The 17,080-nt window shown below is 37.7% G+C and overlaps 1 protein-coding gene across 2 annotated transcripts in view; it reads left to right on the top strand.

Annotated features, from left to right (window-relative positions):
* The window catches only part of DPP6 (dipeptidyl peptidase like 6), a 409,630-nt gene that overhangs the window by 86,467 nt on the left and 306,083 nt on the right, over positions 1-17,080 (top strand). Inside the window, exon 1 of one of the 2 annotated variants that reach the window (XM_083826974.1) lies at positions 6,288-6,353. The exons of the other annotated variant lie outside the window; for it this stretch is intronic. Coding sequence (XP_083683100.1) covers positions 6,303-6,353 — 51 coding nt within the window. The 5' untranslated portion in view covers positions 6,288-6,302. Of the gene's footprint in view, positions 1-6,287; positions 6,354-17,080 lie in introns of those variants that run through there. 2 annotated transcript variants of the gene reach the window in all.

The following is a 17,080-nucleotide window of genomic DNA, read 5'->3' as shown; positions in this document are numbered from 1 at the left end:
GCTGGAGGGTAACGCCAGTGAAGGGGGCTGCTTTTCCTCAGCCTGCCAACATAACCATCCACACAGCCATACTGTGAACCAGATCAATGTGCTGAGAAGCAAACTGAGCTGCCTCGAAAATAACGTGGTAAAAAACAAGAATTTTCAGAGCCATGTCACAGCATGACCCCATAAGGAGTTGTGTTGACACAACCAGGGAGGCACCACGTTGCAGCATGCTTCATGTATGAAGTAGTAACATTAATAAAAGTGTCTCCTGGTTTTGTCTCTTAATATTTTTCAAGTAAAGTGAACATGGATATGAGTTCAGCCATCTTTGTAGCTCATGTGGCACCATCCCACTTGGAAAAAGCAAGTATAAGAAGGGTAGGCAATGGGCATGTTCATCTCACTGCTGCAAAGAAGTGTATGTTGCTATGCAAAGTCCTGTTTCTAAGCATGCAATAAAACCAGAGCTGTTGGTGACAAACAGGACAATCTGTCCTGGTGAGAGGGGAAGGATAGAGCAAATCAGTTTTCTGGGTTTGGACCAAAAGCTGTTGTCTTTGGGGACAACATTGAGCTTCTCAGGCTGGAGGGATAAAGGGGGATGTCCAGGTGGGAAAAAAAATTCTCTCCAGAATTCTGACCATGAGCCACAATTCTTTCTGGGAAGAGCTGAGTCCATTATTTTTCTGTCACTGTAGCATTGAGTGTTTGCACCACTTTTCGTCACAGTGCTGAGTTATACTAAGGCATATCCAAGTCTCACCCTTTACAGGTTCTTCATAAAATATGATGGGTGTTTTGATTCCCCTCCTTTCACGTCTGGAAGATGCTTATCTTGTTGCAATCATTCATTATTTAAAAATAAATGAATTATTATTATTATTATTAATCTGTTTTCTCCACAGTTTCAGCTTCTCACTTCTCTGTTCTCTGGTTTGGGCTGTGGCTCTAGTTAATGTACCAATTTCCAGAGTCAGTTCATGCTCTCTGAGTGGTGTTAGCGTGTGATTCTGCTCTGTTAACCCATGCAAACTTCATGAGGAAACAGGACTGCAGGTTGCCATCTTTTCCTCTCTGAGGCTTTTTTCAGTTTTTAATGGTTACTTTACTTTGCTTGTCGGAATATTCTGCATCTCCTACTGTTGGTGTCACTACGGTCTTGTGCAGATATTGATTTTGTTAGCTGACAGAGAAATCATGTTGTTCCCAAAAATCCTCTTGTTAATAATGATGGGATATTTTCAAAAGAACTAAGTAGCTGCTCCTTCCTGAGCAGTCAGGAATCCAGGAAAAGATTTAAAGGCTGATGGAAAGCCTTAAAATGAAAGTGTTATTATTATGATAACCCCTGAGCTAGGAATGGTACCTTTCAGCTTGATAACGGACAAACTTTGCCACATCTGTGAACTAAGAATGCCTTGAACTTTGGAGCCAACCATCTGAAAAGTGAGCTGAGTTAACTTTAAAAGCAAAGGTTCAAACTCAGATTTGTTTTGCAGTTTAAATGTTTCATGGACTTCTAGTGTGCTTGTGAGGAAATGTCTAATTTTGGAGGAAGGTAAGGTTTCAGCAGTGTTGTCCTTTAGTACAGCCCTGAAATTGGGCAGCTCTGAACTTGCACTTGGCTGCTCTGATTGATGCCCAGAGTAGGGATGTGGTCAGAGCGTGACCTGATGAGCAGGTAACACTCTGGTGTCATAAGGACCCATGGGCTTCCATAAGTAGGTAACGAATATTAGAGTAGGTCTGAAGCCACTTCATAGGGCAGTGTAAGCTTGTCAGAGAAACAGAGGGTCATAGCTCATGCTCACAGCACAGCTGAGCATCAGGTCCAGTATGTAAAGAAATGTGCTCACCTCTCCTAGAGAGCCCTGCAGCCAGGGTATCTCTCTGTCAGGTGAGAGTGTAACATGGGAGGTCATGAGCTTGCTAGAAATAAATTTTGTGGATATTTTGCTTGCGCTGTGATAGTCTGTTAGTACTCTGCCATACACTTGGCCACCAGCATTTCTTTCCAGATTTTTCCCCAGTGGAAGAAATAAATATTTAGTAGGTTTTTTTTTTTTTTTTCCTAATGGCATACTGCATTAGAAAACTCTCCTGAACCAGCTGCCACAACTTCATATTTGCCAGCTACTTAGAGGAGTAGAAAATTATTAGAATTATTAGCAGCATTTCTGGATAATTTTCTCCCCTCGTACTGCAGGCACTCTGTTGTCCAGTCACACTGATAAGCTACCTAACCATGGTCTTAGAATCATGTAACATTTTTCCTTTCTACTCTGAGTAGGAAGGTACCCTAAAGTTATTTGGTTAGAAACCATCTTCTGAATTTTAGCTTACATTTGTTCTTTCTTGTTTATATACATCTGTCCTGTGTCACTGTTGACCTTGGGTTTAAATAGTTCTTCTTCCCCATTCCTGCTTTGTTCCCCAGTGTATTTATAGATGGCGGTCATATCCCCTCTTAGCCTTACATTAATTATCCTCCTGTAGTTTCTCTCATATGACAGGTTCTCCATTCCTTCAATCATCCTCCAGCCATTATTTTCATCTGTTCCGATTTTGTTTTAATTTCTATTGAATATGAGTGACCAAAATTGTACCCCGTATCTTAAATGAGGTGTCAGCAGTGCTTTGCGATTTCCTACTAATATTTCTCAGTCTTTACTGGAAAGTAAAGACTTTCCCAATAACTCCTTGCATTTCAGATTTCTTTTTTAACTGCCTTCCACAGTGGTGGTTCATAATCCTGTGATTGATTGGTACAATCAAACCTTTTTCCTCTTCTGTTAATTTGAGATCTGTTGTAGGAACCTGATTATACTTACAGGAACACCCATGCAGTGCTATAGCTCTCAGTAAATACACCTGAGGTGAGAATTTGAGGTTGCAGTAAATATTCTGGGATGATTTTACTCCATTATGTTTAACTAAATTACTGGGTAAAAGCTCAGCATCTTACCTTACTGGAAGCAAAGCAGCAAAACCCAAAGCAGCAATTATTCCTAAATAGCACAAAGAGTATATTAATGTGTAACCCACCAAGGTAGTCAAATGGAGAAAATTAATACTGAAGAAAGATCTGTGAGAATTTGAGAAGAATTTGTAGTGAGGCATAGTTTTCATATCAGAAGTGTTCTGTTGTCTTTTTATAAAAGGCCAATGTAACTTTTTGGTACCCGTGGTCTCTGTTTGTCTTCTCTCTCTCCCTTTCTTCATCTGACTCTGCTTTTTACAAAGTGACAGTCATGCAGGAAAAGTTCTCTAATGAAGAAAGGACAGTAATGAGATTGATGCATTATACTTGCTGTAAGGAGGCTTATATTGAAGTCAGAGTTTATGTAAAGGAGAGGGGGGAGTGAGAGTGACGTGGTAAGCAAGATCTGGGCTCTACTCTGACCTTTTCCAGTTCACGCACCTTTGTGGAGATACCTTGAAAATGTCAGTGGTCTGATATTTGTGGGTTTCAGGCTTTTTAAATCTAGGGAAAAGCTGTCAGAGTAATGAGAGTAGAGAGTGAAATACTCTAGTTTATTTATGAATTAGGATTTTATCCTGAAATCGTGGTAAGGATGTGCTGAAAGCCACTTTTCAGCAGATTACAATGTGAGAAGACCATAAATTGGTGAAAGCATTTTGAATGATTCTGAAATTGATTTAATTCAGAAATAATTATTTTCCTGTCTTCTAACCATAACACTAAAACCACAAAGAAGATAACCACAAGGTAGAGTCACATTTAGCTTGATCCTGGCCTGGACATACAATGTTATTTATATGCCCTGGGCACACCAAGCATGCCTGAACAATTTCACTCATTACGGTATGTAAAGACCAGAAGTTTCTGTCAGTCTTTTGAGGACAAAGAAATAGAAGGCCAATTCTCCTAGATCTTAGAGGAATCAGTTCAAGGAATTATTCAATTTATTTGAAGTATATATTATTTTGATATCATACTAGAGTCTAATATGATACTTCAGCTCCAGGTGTCTAGTGGTACATAAGCAAGATAGGGAAGAAGAGAAAGGCACTGATACTGATCCAGCTCTTACTGTGCATCCACATGTTAGCTAGCATTGAGCTGTCAGTCCTGATTTGTTCAGAGACATAGCTACAAGCAGAAGTCATACAACTGCACCTTAACTTCACCTGCAATTAGTACGTGTTTTTTTTTTTCCCATATCATCACTTGTCTTCATTTAGCTTAACTGAAAGTGCTTGTTGCCTCAGTGCTTATACCACACAACATCAAGAAGAGTTTCTAGATGTTTTCTTAGGTCTAACTAATCACAAACAAATTTAACTAACAATAAGCACTAAGGAATTTGGAGTATTCTTACCTATCTTTTCAATAATAGGCAAATTAAGAGTGCCTGTCAGAATGCCTGAAAATTAGTTCTGAAAACTTAAAATTTAGAATACTGTTAAATAATTTAAAAAGAAAATCAGAATCAAATTACTAAGGGGGAATGAGGTGCTTATAGAAAATCTAAGGAAGTGTAATTAGTTCTTTTCTATAAAAAAGAGACTAGACTCACTTTTATTCTTTATTAAACAGGTCAGATTCTACCTCCATTAAAATCAGTGAGAATGCTCCTTATGATAATATGTTAGGACTTTGACTTCAAATTTGAGAACAAAATGATCAAATATATACCTCGGGCCAGTTTGTCACCTCTGAAAATTGCACAGAACTGTTCTTGGTTTGCTCTCATGACCACTAGAAAGCATGAGTCAAGTCCTGAATTTGCTGGTCAATGCACATCTCCATAAGGATTCTATGATTTTCCTCTACAATGTAAGTAATCAGACATTGCACAAGTAAAAGCTTGCAGCTTCAGCTGCATCAAACATGGCCTCAGCTTTGCATCAAACATGGCCTTCTATGAAGTGTAATTTGATCAAGAGCACACCACAAGATATTTTAAGATGGGAAGATAAGATTTCAGCAATACTAGCAAGATAAAGATCTACAAATCAAGATGAATATCTAGGGAAGCACAATGTGATAAGAAAAGTAACAAAAATCACATGGGAAAGTGGTGGTGACCCCTTTACTCATGTGGAGAAAGCCACTGTGTATACTGATTCTCAGAAGCAAAATCCTTTTACAGTATCTATATTGTATGACTTCCTTCCAGACACCTGGGTTGTTACACTACCTGGCTTTCCATTAGAGGTGACACTTAAAAAAAAGTGTCCTCTGCGTAGTCACATCTGGAACGATGGTTCATTGCTCACCACAGCAATGAGCCGGTGGGGAAGTCAGCTTTGAAGCTGTAACAACCCATAGGAAATCATAGTTTGTCAAACAATGTTATTTTCTCATTCCACAAATGGACTTAAAATATATATTTATATTTTTGTGTTTTACCAGAGATATATTTCACACACTTCCTGCTTTCTTTTCCATTTTCTAATATTATAAAAGGGAATGAAAGAATCCCAGATGTATGAAAAATAAAACCAAATGGCTCCTTTCAGCAGCCTGTGGGGTGGATAACATGAACTGTGATCAAATTTTTCCATGGCTGGGACTTGCTGTGGATTCTCTCACAGCTTCCTTTCCCTTAAAAGAGATAATACAATCTCCTGAATCATCCATTGATTTTCGAGAAATTTAAAACTTAGCATCTTTGTACCTTCTATCATACATAGTTGGTGTTTTGTTGTTTTTTTGTTTGTTTTGTTTTGAAAAAGGAAGAAATTGTTAAAAACCATTTCTGAAGAATGACAAATGTACACTTTCACATCATTATATAAACCTCATATCCTTAGGAAACCACAAAAATAAAGTAGAAAACACTACATGAAGCATTTCTCATCATCATTACCTTGCAGCATATTGCAGACAGTTTTGCAATATCATGTGATTTCCATATATTTTAAATAGCTTTTTTTTTTTCTTTTTTTTTAATAGGATTTAAAAAATCCCTTTGTAAAGACTCATCATAACAGTTCTTTAAAGTGCCATGGCTGTCAGCTCGCAAGTCTTCTTAAAGTCGGAAGGCTGACATAATAAAATCTTTTTTTTTTTTTCACTGACCTAAATCAAGTATTGGATGGATCAAGCCTTCTTGCTCTATGATCTCAAAGGAGTTTTTTTCTTTTTTTTTTTTTTTAATGTCATGTTCAGCTATTGGTTACTTTATGCTGAGCTGTGAACTGTGTGGTTATTGGAAGCAGCATTAAAAGCCAGGGAGTGACTCTGTTTTCAAGAATATCTATCACTCTACTCTTTTAGGCACCCGACTGGTTGTAGAAATATTTACAGCCACATAGGATAAATATTTGATCTGCAAGCTTCAGAGATGAACAAATCCAAATTGTCCAGAGTGAAGAGATTAAAAAAATTATGGAGGGTGAGTGAACAATGCATTAGTTTATTAGAAAGATTGCAATAGTAAAACATAAATTGCAAGCAGATAATTTTGGTGTTTGCGGAAAAACTGTCCTGCTGCATGCATGTTATTTGATCAGACTTGTCAATGCAGCTTTTGATTGTGTGTTTATTGTTTTGCAGATTAGATGCATCTTTGCAAACTTATTTCTAGAGACATAAAGCATTAAGCATTCAGGTTAATTTGATTTTTGAGAAAAGTTTCAGAGAACCTGAAACAACAACACTTATACAATAAAAACCCTTGAGAAAGCTAAGTTAAACTGATTTCCTCAGTGGTCTTTAAAAATGCCATTTAAGGGTGTGTATATATATATATATACACATATATATATATATAAAAGTAGAAGAAAATACAAAAAAAAAAAAAACTTTTCCCCTGAGGCTGTATTTTAGAGCTGAGATAAATTGCAGAGCTGAGGTACGTGGAATGTGCTTAAAGACCATGTTACATCAGAGTCTAGCATGATGGTCAAATGAATTAAATAATAATAGAAAGGCATATTTACTTGTTACTGCATATGTTATAAGTTAGAAATCAGACCACAGAGAAGTTGAACAGATCGTTCTTTACCAAACATGAAGATAATTTGGTGCAACAAGTGAAATGAGCATCTCTCTGGTGTTTCATGAACTGTTCTTTGAAGATTTCCTTGAGAAGTTTGGGGTTTGTTCTTCTCACTGATAAATATACAGGAAAGAGTAGTCATTTTAAGAGCCTTAAATAAATTTGTTTGGATGCTTCCAGGATATGGGACTCTGATATCAGTTAATGGAGTTACATAAATTGTCTTGCATATAGTCGTTAAATAGTGTGTATTTTCCATGATGTGAAACTCTGTTGAATTGCTTCCTGGTAATATTGATTTGACTATTTAAAAGTAGCTTTTTATATGATATTCCACTAATGATGAAAAACATTTGATGATTTCCGTGATATAGAGCAATTTGCAGTCAAGACATAGAGCAGTAGAGGTTTTCCGCACTTTAAAGACTGTCTTGAAATAGAAGCAATGTCTCTATTTATGGTTTTGTGTATTGAAAAGTGTTATTGCCTGAGTGAAAATTACATTTTAATCATCAGACAAGTTTCATTTGTGAAAACAGGCACAGTTTTCTTAGAAATTAAAGCATATCTATTAAGCATAAGTAGATATTATATCATATTAAGTGACACAAGATAATTACCACAAAGCATGGTACTTAAATGGGCTCAGGGAGGAATTTAGTTTTAAGAGGGAAAATGTCCTTCTTGGATAGAAATATTTTATTTGCATATGGCTGTGTACATTGTTGTGCAGCTCAACACTTTGTCTTTTACCTCATATTTGTTAAAGTTATTAAACTGCAGGCTATTAAACTTCTTTTAATTGACGTATTTTCTGCTTCTCTCCCTAAAGCATTCATCCTATTCCATCATTTTGGTACCTGATATTTCAGGGTAATACAGTTCAAAATTAAATTTCTGCAGAAGCAAATGTCAGTTTTAAATGTTACTGTTTCTTCTTTCTTACTTAAAACTATTCAATGTAGAAATATGTCAAAATCTTGAAGAGGGCTTTTATGGTTGGGATTAAAATAAAAGGGTAGACCTTTTTATTTTTATTGTGCAGCGTGTGCATTTTTAATAAGCCATAATATATTTATGCAGGAGATTATATGTCTATGATATGATGCACACTCCCTTCCTCCACTTAACTCTTGGCATTAACTTGCCCAATATTTATGGATATATCAAAATTATGATTTACACTGTACTTATCATTAACATCCCTTGCAATAGCTTTCCATAGTTCTTGCCATCCTTCAGAATACAGTCATAAAATGAAGAGATTAACAGATAATTAAATTAAACCCTTAATTATTTGGGGATGATGAATTCACTCTGTGATTCCAGAAAGGTATAGAGAGCCTTTTTCACAGGCAGTATAAATTGAAACCAATGGAGCTATGAAGATTTATGCCTGCTTGAAGATCTGACTCATGCTGTTAATTATCTACTCCCCTTTTAAAAACATATTAATAAAAATTGGATGTAGGAGCAGTTTATTACAATATGAAGCTTTCAAGGTATTTTTTGAAATATTATATACATTCAAAGATAACATTGTTTGAAAAGTATCAGCCATTTTTCACACAACATAGAATGTTCTTCAGCTAGAAGCAGGGAAACTTTGTTGTTTCTCCAGAAATTTTTGACATCCATGAGAAGCTTCTCCTTGTTTTCAGTTAATTCTTGATCTGGCCTGTGTTTCACACGGATCTCCAAAGCACTGACATACATCGCTGACAGTTAAATCTTCTGAAGTGTTCAGCAACTAGCCACTTCTGCTGGTGAAGTAGCTGGGAGCAAAACACTTCTGATAGTACAGTCAACTTACTTATCTAATTAAGGACAGAAAGCCGAATATATTAGAAAAATAAGGAAAATTAATTATAGGGTCAAAACCAGCAGCAAAAATAAACAGTCTTTCTGTATTCAATATTGAGTTCATTTGCTTAAAAAAATATTCTCCCTACAGTCATTATAGAAAAGATTACATATTACAACATTTAATGGGCATTCTAGGCTATCATGAGGATTGAAGATTATAATATTTAACTTACATGCTGAGCAGTCTTGAGAGCTCATTAGTGGTGGTAGATAATGATAGAAATATTTGGTTAATACTTGTGCCATATTTCAGGGGATCACTGTTCAAGTTTTTTTAGTAATAAAAAACTAAAATAATTGTCACGGAAACATGAAAATTAATACGAAAGCGTATACTGGCTACTTCAAAGCCACTGAGCCTTTTGTAGAAACCCTTATTTAGAAAATGTTTAGACTACACATTATTTACTCAATAGTACACCTCATTGTGATCTATCTTACCTTTAAGTATTTAAGCTCAATTTTGTAAATGTTTTTTTTTTTTAACCCAATAGGCTGTGACGGTTATAAAAACTTATTACGGTCTTTCATCCCAAGTGTTTGAAGAGGGTGTTTGGAGAAAATATGCCTTTGAAAAATCTCTGTAATTTACTCTGAAAAGTACTTATGGTGGTGGGCTTAAACTATTCGTACTCTTTAGGAACATTTCCTGGAACTGTCACTGATTCCATCAGGAAGCTGTACTTTCCTGCTTCATAATTTATTTTAGGCTGCAAAATGGTATAAAAAGCATTGATTTTGGAGTAATTTATCTGTCTCACTGCTTCTTAAAAACATATCTTGATAAATATTATTTTAGGTGGTTTGCATTAGTATGCATAGAGGCTGGATTATAAAAAGAAAACAGTATCTAAGAGGTTTTAAAATACATTAACATTTTTTTCAAGAATTACAGCCTGACCACCCCCAACCCCAAAAAGCAATAAGATTGACATGCTTAAGCCTATTAACAGAATACCTGTCCAATCTCATAATCCTGACTTTTAGATAAATATGTTTTCACCTTTGTTGAATTGGCAGTGACCTGCAGGTTCATTGCTGAGGAATAGGGTCTGAGTGCAAGTTCCAGCTGATGTGGCCTCAAATATACTGTTTGTTCTCCATAATGTGTTCATTTGTGAGCAGTATAGTCAGCTTTAAAACTTTTTGGAGACTGACGTTGCCTCCTTGCCATTCCTTCCTGATATTTCTGGGTTGTGTTTTGTCAGAGCAATCTCTGCCTGTTGTGCCCCAGAAGACATATGCAAATAGTAAAAGCTGATGGAGCAAGAACTGTGTGAGCAAAGATGGATTTAAGAAGGGAGCACACTACTCAGGAAATCTCTTGATGGCTTCTTCTCTACCTCTCCCTATAGTAGCTTTTAAAAGGAGACTAATGGGTGTGCAAGTCCATCAATTAGCCCCCACCTCCTCCAATGTCAAGGGTATATCCCTCATCCTTCACTTATTCAGCAGGCACTAATGCAAGAAGAACGACTGGGAGAAGAGTGGGAAAGAGTGAGGAGGCATCTGAATGTCTTCAGTTGACCCTCGGTGTGGGTGGGGAGCGAGCCTGTGGGTTTCTGCCCAGGCACAGCCAGAGCAGCCCTCCGGCACCATGAGCAACGGGGACCTGCCTGATGCTGACCTGGTTAGTGTTGTCAGGTAGGAATGGGGGGCCAAGAGGCTCAAGGATGACAGAGAACCCCCCCAGAAATTCAAGGTATAGGGGTGGGAGGTGGATTAGGGGAACTGGTTACTGTCTTGGCACAAGGCAACAGAAGGGTCAAGATTTCTGGTTTTGTGGTTTTGTGGTCCTCACTTTTCTTTCTCCTCTCCTCCCCTTTAATGTCTTTGTGATTAGTCAAGAGAGGAAAGGAAGAGAAAGGAGTCATTTGGATGCAGTAGGTCCCAACTTTACCGTTTCTGTTGGGACCAATTCCCATCACTGGGAGTCCTTGCGTAAATAACCACCCAGGAGGAGCAAAAGTGATTTATGTGGCTCCTAGTCCCTTTGCTTGGGGGCAGATTTTGCGAGGGATCCCCTCCATGTCCTCATCAAGTTATGTACTTTCAAAGACTTCCCATGGCTGGGTCAGGAAGCTCCACTGTCACCACTCCAGACCAGTGGATCTACTACAAAGATCTGCTTGTAAAGAGTTCAGAGGAGTGAACCAGGAAAACAGTTAGATGTTAGATGTTTAGTTAGATGTTTACTGCACGTAAATGTGAATCAATCATTTTTTATTTTCTGTTTATGAAGCTGAAAATGTCCAATCATTCTTCTTAAGGAGACCATTGGCACTGCTGCTTGGTGTGTAATGCATTTTGCTGATGAGGTTGATTGCAAAAAAAATACATTGATTTAAAATAATAATGGAAAAATTTTTAATATATTCTTAGGCATGGCATTTAGCACTGTGGAGGGTTCCTTGCAAAGACAGGTGTTCCAGTCCTTAAACAGGTCTTAGTTATTTGAAATCTGTCCTTTGTGTTGCGAAAACAGTGAAACAAACTATAAATCATTAGAAATACAGATTACCATACACAGTGTTACTGTGTATTGCTCCTTTCGTAACTCTTACAGTGTTACCAATTACACTTAACTATTAATATCTGGTGTTTTGGTTCAAAATGGAAACTATTAAATTCACTGTATCTGTAATTGATTTATCACTGCTCGTTCCCCAGGGTCAGCAGGGAACTCCCAAGTGTGGTGGAGCTGTTAAGTGTAAACTAGATTATAGAATTTACCCATTCTTACAAGTCTCAGTGACCAGGATTTAAATTACTTGATTTAATTTTTTAAACAGACTTTGTAAAACACTCTCCAAATATATCCCATTGTAACTTTATATTAAAAGGCAGAATGAATGAAATTGCAAATGTTATTTATGAAGTACTTCTGCTTTTCCATTTGGATTTTGCAGACCTCTATGGCTAAAAAACAAACAAGCAAACAAACAAAAACACAATATTGAAACAACATGTTAATCCCACAAAGCCTTATTCTGTTAAGTGATTTTATTCATTATGAACGTTATTTAGTTTCTGTGGGTACTGCCCATAAAATTAAGCATACCTATAAGAGTTTGCTAAATCATCAGACAAAATTAGTGAAAACTTTTTCATTTACATGAAAGTGCTGCATTGTTCAAAAAATAATATAGTCAGATATTCATTGGCGTAATTGTGAGGTTTTTTTTGTTTGTTTGTTTTTTAGACAACTGTTAGGGGTGTAACTAAGCTGTGGATACACAGATCTGGAACCTGGGCTTTATATCCACTTCAGTCACCTTTGGGATGTAAGACCCCATGAAAGATCTGCCAAGGAAATGTCCTCAGTGGGACAGGGCAGCTCAGAAGGTTTCAGCTGTCTTTGCAAGTTCAGACATTTGGAGGTTGTCTGAAGATATAGGAAAGGTTACTTGTTTGTTAACTTTGTGTTTCAGCTTGAGCTACATTCCTACCAGGGATGACATCAGAACCTCTTTTAGCAAAGGGTCAGCATTTTAAAAGAATATTTACAGAAGAACTAATGCTCACAAAATATCGCACTGCAGCTCAAGCACTTTAGCAACATAAAGATAAAATGGAAAAGCCAGAAAGCAAATGAAAATATGCATTTAAAACTTTTTTAGAAGTCTGAAACCATTTTTTTTTAATTATTTTTTTTTGTAAATCACTTTCTATCTGTGATTCTCATTTCACAGTAAAACATTCTAAGATGTTAATAACTGCATATCTGTTCGAAAGTCAGTCTTGCTGATGCTGTGCTAATGGCCATTTCTAATCACTGTTAGCAGCAACAGCATGCTGTAGAAAATTTACGTTAGCATTTCCAGTCAGCATTTTCATTATGAATTACGAGATCCAAGGTTTCTAAAGTGAAATCCTGGTCTGCTTGAAGTCGTTGGCAAACTTCCATCAGCTTTGGTAGGTCAAGAATTAGATGCTGCGGGTCTTCTGGGTGAATGCATCTAATTTAACAAGCCATGTGGCACAGGGTCTTTGCTACATTGCTTACACAATTAGGTAGTTTCAAATGTTCTGCTTATTTAAATGAGATGAAACATTCTTAATTGGCTTAATTTATTTTTAAATTATGAAGAGAAAAAAAGGAGGAAGGACAGCACTGGAATTCAGCTCTCCTCTTCAGGAACAGCATGATCAGCTTCTTTGATCTGGCATTATTTACAAGCACAGCTCCATTTCCTTTTGCTCTTTCTGAAAGTACCCACACAGGCTGCATCAGCACGTGTTTATCTACTATGGACTGAGCTTCACAGCACTAGCAAAACAATGATGGGGAGCCAGTACTTGGCCTTTAATTCATTTTAAGTAACAATGATGACCTTCTTGGTAGAGTATTAGGGTTTGTTAAGTTGAAGTTATGGTTTATTAAGCAGCCTGTTCCCTTTTGCAGCCAATGCCATCTCTCTATCAAGAAACACATAGATAAATGTATATGCACAGAGGCATTCTTACTCAACTCAGTTACAATTTGCCTTCTCCAAGTGGAGGGCAAACACTTATTACCCAACGGGTCATGCATCTTTGATAGAAATATTTTACATAAGCAAAGGAACATGTGAGCCTGCTTCAAGCTGGCACCTGAGGAATACCACTGCTGGTTAGTTTTGCATACACTCTGTGCTAAATTAAATATTTAATCTGAAAGTTTCATATGTTATACTCATACAAAATAATGTGTAGAATTTAATGGCAAATAACAGTCGGTGAGTGCCTGACTATAATCTATTATTACTGGTGTATATATATATATATTTTAATTTGTTCTTTGTCTTTTTTGTTGCTGTTTGTTTGTTTTGCAAAGAACTATTGAGCTTGTACCAGGGACTCCTCTCAGGTCTGTCTCGTTACAGGGTAATGGTGACTTCTTCTCCTTTGCCCGGCAACAGCACTGGAGGATGGAAAGGTGAAAGTATACTTGAAGAAGTGTCGTGCAGAATATCTGTTTGGTACATAATTACTACATTTAGAGAGGATATATAATGGTACAGTGCCCTGGTGACAAAAAAAATGCACATATTAGAAAAATTGTGTTAATAGCTCAAAATGACTCTGCAAATGCAGAAGTTTGCGTAATTACACAAATTTGGGGAGTGTAAAAGCCATATAAAAGTAACCATTTCTGATGACGAAAAACGAAACTGACAACTTCTTCAGCTCCTAAGGAATTTAATTATGCAAATGCTAGAGTTTACTGAGCTTTAAGGACTTGCTTTTAAGAGTTTTGTTAACTGCTCTGGGATAAGATCATTTTTTGCCTGAATTTGTTGGTTCATGTCTTTAGGCAGGATGACAATCTCCTGCCCACCCCTCACACCATATGATGAAAATCAGAGTGGCTTCCAGCCTAGACTGAGGATCTCATTAAGAGGGAAGACTTCTCAGGAAGCCTTTATTTTGGACAGTTTTACCACATGCTGATAAACAGAGAAGAATTTAACTTTTCATCTCAGTAACAGCAACTTCTGCATCCATTTTGTCCTTGCCTCAGACATGCTATTGTCCTATTTTTGGCAATTCTTCTCTGTCACATTTCATTTTATTACTATTGGCTTCCAAATAAATCATGTGAGAGGCAAAAGAGAAAAGCATTTTCATGTGCTGACTGCTCTGCTCTAATACCTACAAGGGGGAAGAAGAGGGTCTCTTGTACCCTTCTGAGGTTAATATTAATTTTGGCACTCTTACTTATTGCTAAAAAGGAAATTCCCTTCCTATTTTCTGTACAAAGGAAAGGACAACAGCTGTATCTGAGGGACGGCAGCAGGATGAGTGATTCTACTTGTGTGGTAGAAAGCCGAAGAGGGCATTTTGGTAAGCAGGAGTGTTGATGGAGACCTGATAGAATACCTTTGGGAGTATGTAGCTTAAATCAGTCAACCTCAGAGACTGAGAAGAGGAGAAAAAAGGTCTTTCTCAGTATGTTGACTGTTAGTCTGATCCATCTGGGAAAGCTGTTTCTGTTATCAGTCATTCAAAGTATCCATTTGTTCTAAATGTCTTTATTGAGTGAACGTATTAGAATAGCTGAGTTGTGGTAAGTACAGCAAAGCTGCATCCTGTAGATACCAGCTCTCAGGGAATAACGAGGGCAGTGGCTCAGAGGGGGATTTATCCCAAGGTTGTATTGACATCTAGACTTGGCCTTGTGCAAAGCTGAGCCCTCTCAAGCGAGGAAGCCTAGAGCTGACTTGGTTGGCCCTTTGGAAATATGGCCAGACTCCTATCAGGAAGGACAACAGTATGATAGAATTGACGATCATCTCATTTAAAACTGGGATCTGATCTGTAAAAAAAAAAATGGTGAGGTGCATTTCTTGCAATTCCTTCTCTTATCCAATTGTTGTTTCCTCTTAACAGGTGGAGCAAACACTAGCTAAACCACCTGCATGAAACAGCTTTATGGCTGCTTCCTGCACTTCAGTGCTTTTACAGCTTCTGCGGAACTTTTCCTGAGAACTAAGAATTTCTCAAATAATAGCTTGATTGGCAACAGGTAGATAGTTTATTACTTTTCTCAACATTTTGTATAGTTTTAGGCTATGTATAGACAATGGATAGAACAAAATGTCCTCTTGCAGAAGGACACGTATCTCACTGTCTTTCTTCACTTGCAGAAGAGTAGACCCTCTTGGATCTGTAAGGAGGCTGATAGATGACTGTGACTAATAGCCACACTGGAGTGGAATGAAGTTTTTTGGCACTTTGTTCTTAACAGCAGTACTGCAAAGAGATGTGACACAGAGACTTCCAATGCTCACTTCAGTCATGTTCCCTGTCAGCTCTGCTAGAATCACTTGTTTGCTCAGAAAATGCAGCAGTAGCAGCACATACTACTTAAAATAAATTTAGCTTATTTTTAAAGCAATAAAATAATAAAATGAAGCTGAGATAGTTTTTGAAAGACACATGGATGTCTTCCCTCATATCATAGGATTTGTGGTGACTCATAAATTCTTTATGGATCCTTCTTCAACAATTTTGTGCTTCTGAAATATCAACTAGCTTTTGTGGATTTATAACTAATTGGTACAGTCATCTTCGTATTACACAAGCTGTTATATGAAAAACATAGATACTAAGTATGATGAAGGCTTTTGCTTTCCCAGTTCAACCCTCTTAGGTTTCATGATTGCCTCAGAATGTGCATTTTAGATATATATACACATTAATTTTGACCTTTGCAGATTATGGACTTGATTTTGCAATAGGCTTGCACATGAGGCATCCACTCAGCACATCCATGATTTCTTGTATGTTCAAAGCCTGTGCGGTCTGCTGTAGCTCTCCTATACATGGTACTGCTCTGGGCAATGAGCTAAATTAGATCTTGGTATCAGAGCACTAAGTACAAATCTGGCAGAAGCTATTCCCTGCTGACAAATACACCCCCCCCCCCCAAAAAAAAAAAAAAAAAAGAGGGCATTGACCTATTTTGGCAAGCTCAGCCTCTTGCTTTGGGTGTGTTAACATCAGCCCTTATCTTCTGTGGTAAGCCCTCCTCCTGCGTTTGTTTTTCTCCGCTATTTCCATTGTGTCTCTGTGCAAACCTCTCTGCCCAGAGGCTGTGGAGTCTCCTCCTTGGAGAGCTTCAAAAGCTACCTGGACATGGGCCTGGGCACCCTGCTGTGGGTGGCCCTGCTGGAGCAGGTGTTGGGTCTGATATCTTCTACAGGTGCCTTCCAACTTCAGCCATTCCGTTATCTGTGATTTTGTAAACTGATACCATTTATATTATTTCTTCTTGTAAGCAGTCTAAAACCACGACTTTGTTCTGATGTCTAGCTTGGAGACTGTGTCTGAGTAGCCAGACACAGCTCCTGGGGGTTTTGCGTAATAGAGGAACTCTGTGTAGTTCGTTATGCTCTCAAGCTTTCCCATTCACGACTGGTACAGTTCCTGGCACTGAGTCTGCTTCCGCCTCCCCATCACTGAGCACTCAGAGACCCACAGGGATGTCCCAAGCTTCTGTCTCTTTGCCATGTGTGCTGCTGGGCTGGGTGCAGCCTGTGGAGCATGTATCCTCTGATGTGTGCAAACGGTGCCCCTGTTCCTTCATCAGCACCTCTGCACCTAATTTCTTATCAGCTCCTTGTACACCAGGACAAGGTGAAAAGGACTCTGCTTTCCTGGTCTCTGATAAAATGCTTGTAAGAGTACTTTGAAGAGAACCCCTTAGCTTTTTTTTCCTACATTGTCAAATTCAGAAATCATATTTTCCTTACCCCCATCTGTCTTGCTTT

The sequence above is a fragment of the Anser anser genome (genome assembly GCF_964211835.1).
Source record: "Anser anser genome assembly, chromosome: 2".
NCBI lineage: Eukaryota > Metazoa > Chordata > Aves > Anseriformes > Anatidae > Anser > Anser anser.
This window is presented reverse-complemented; position numbering and strand designations above follow the sequence as displayed.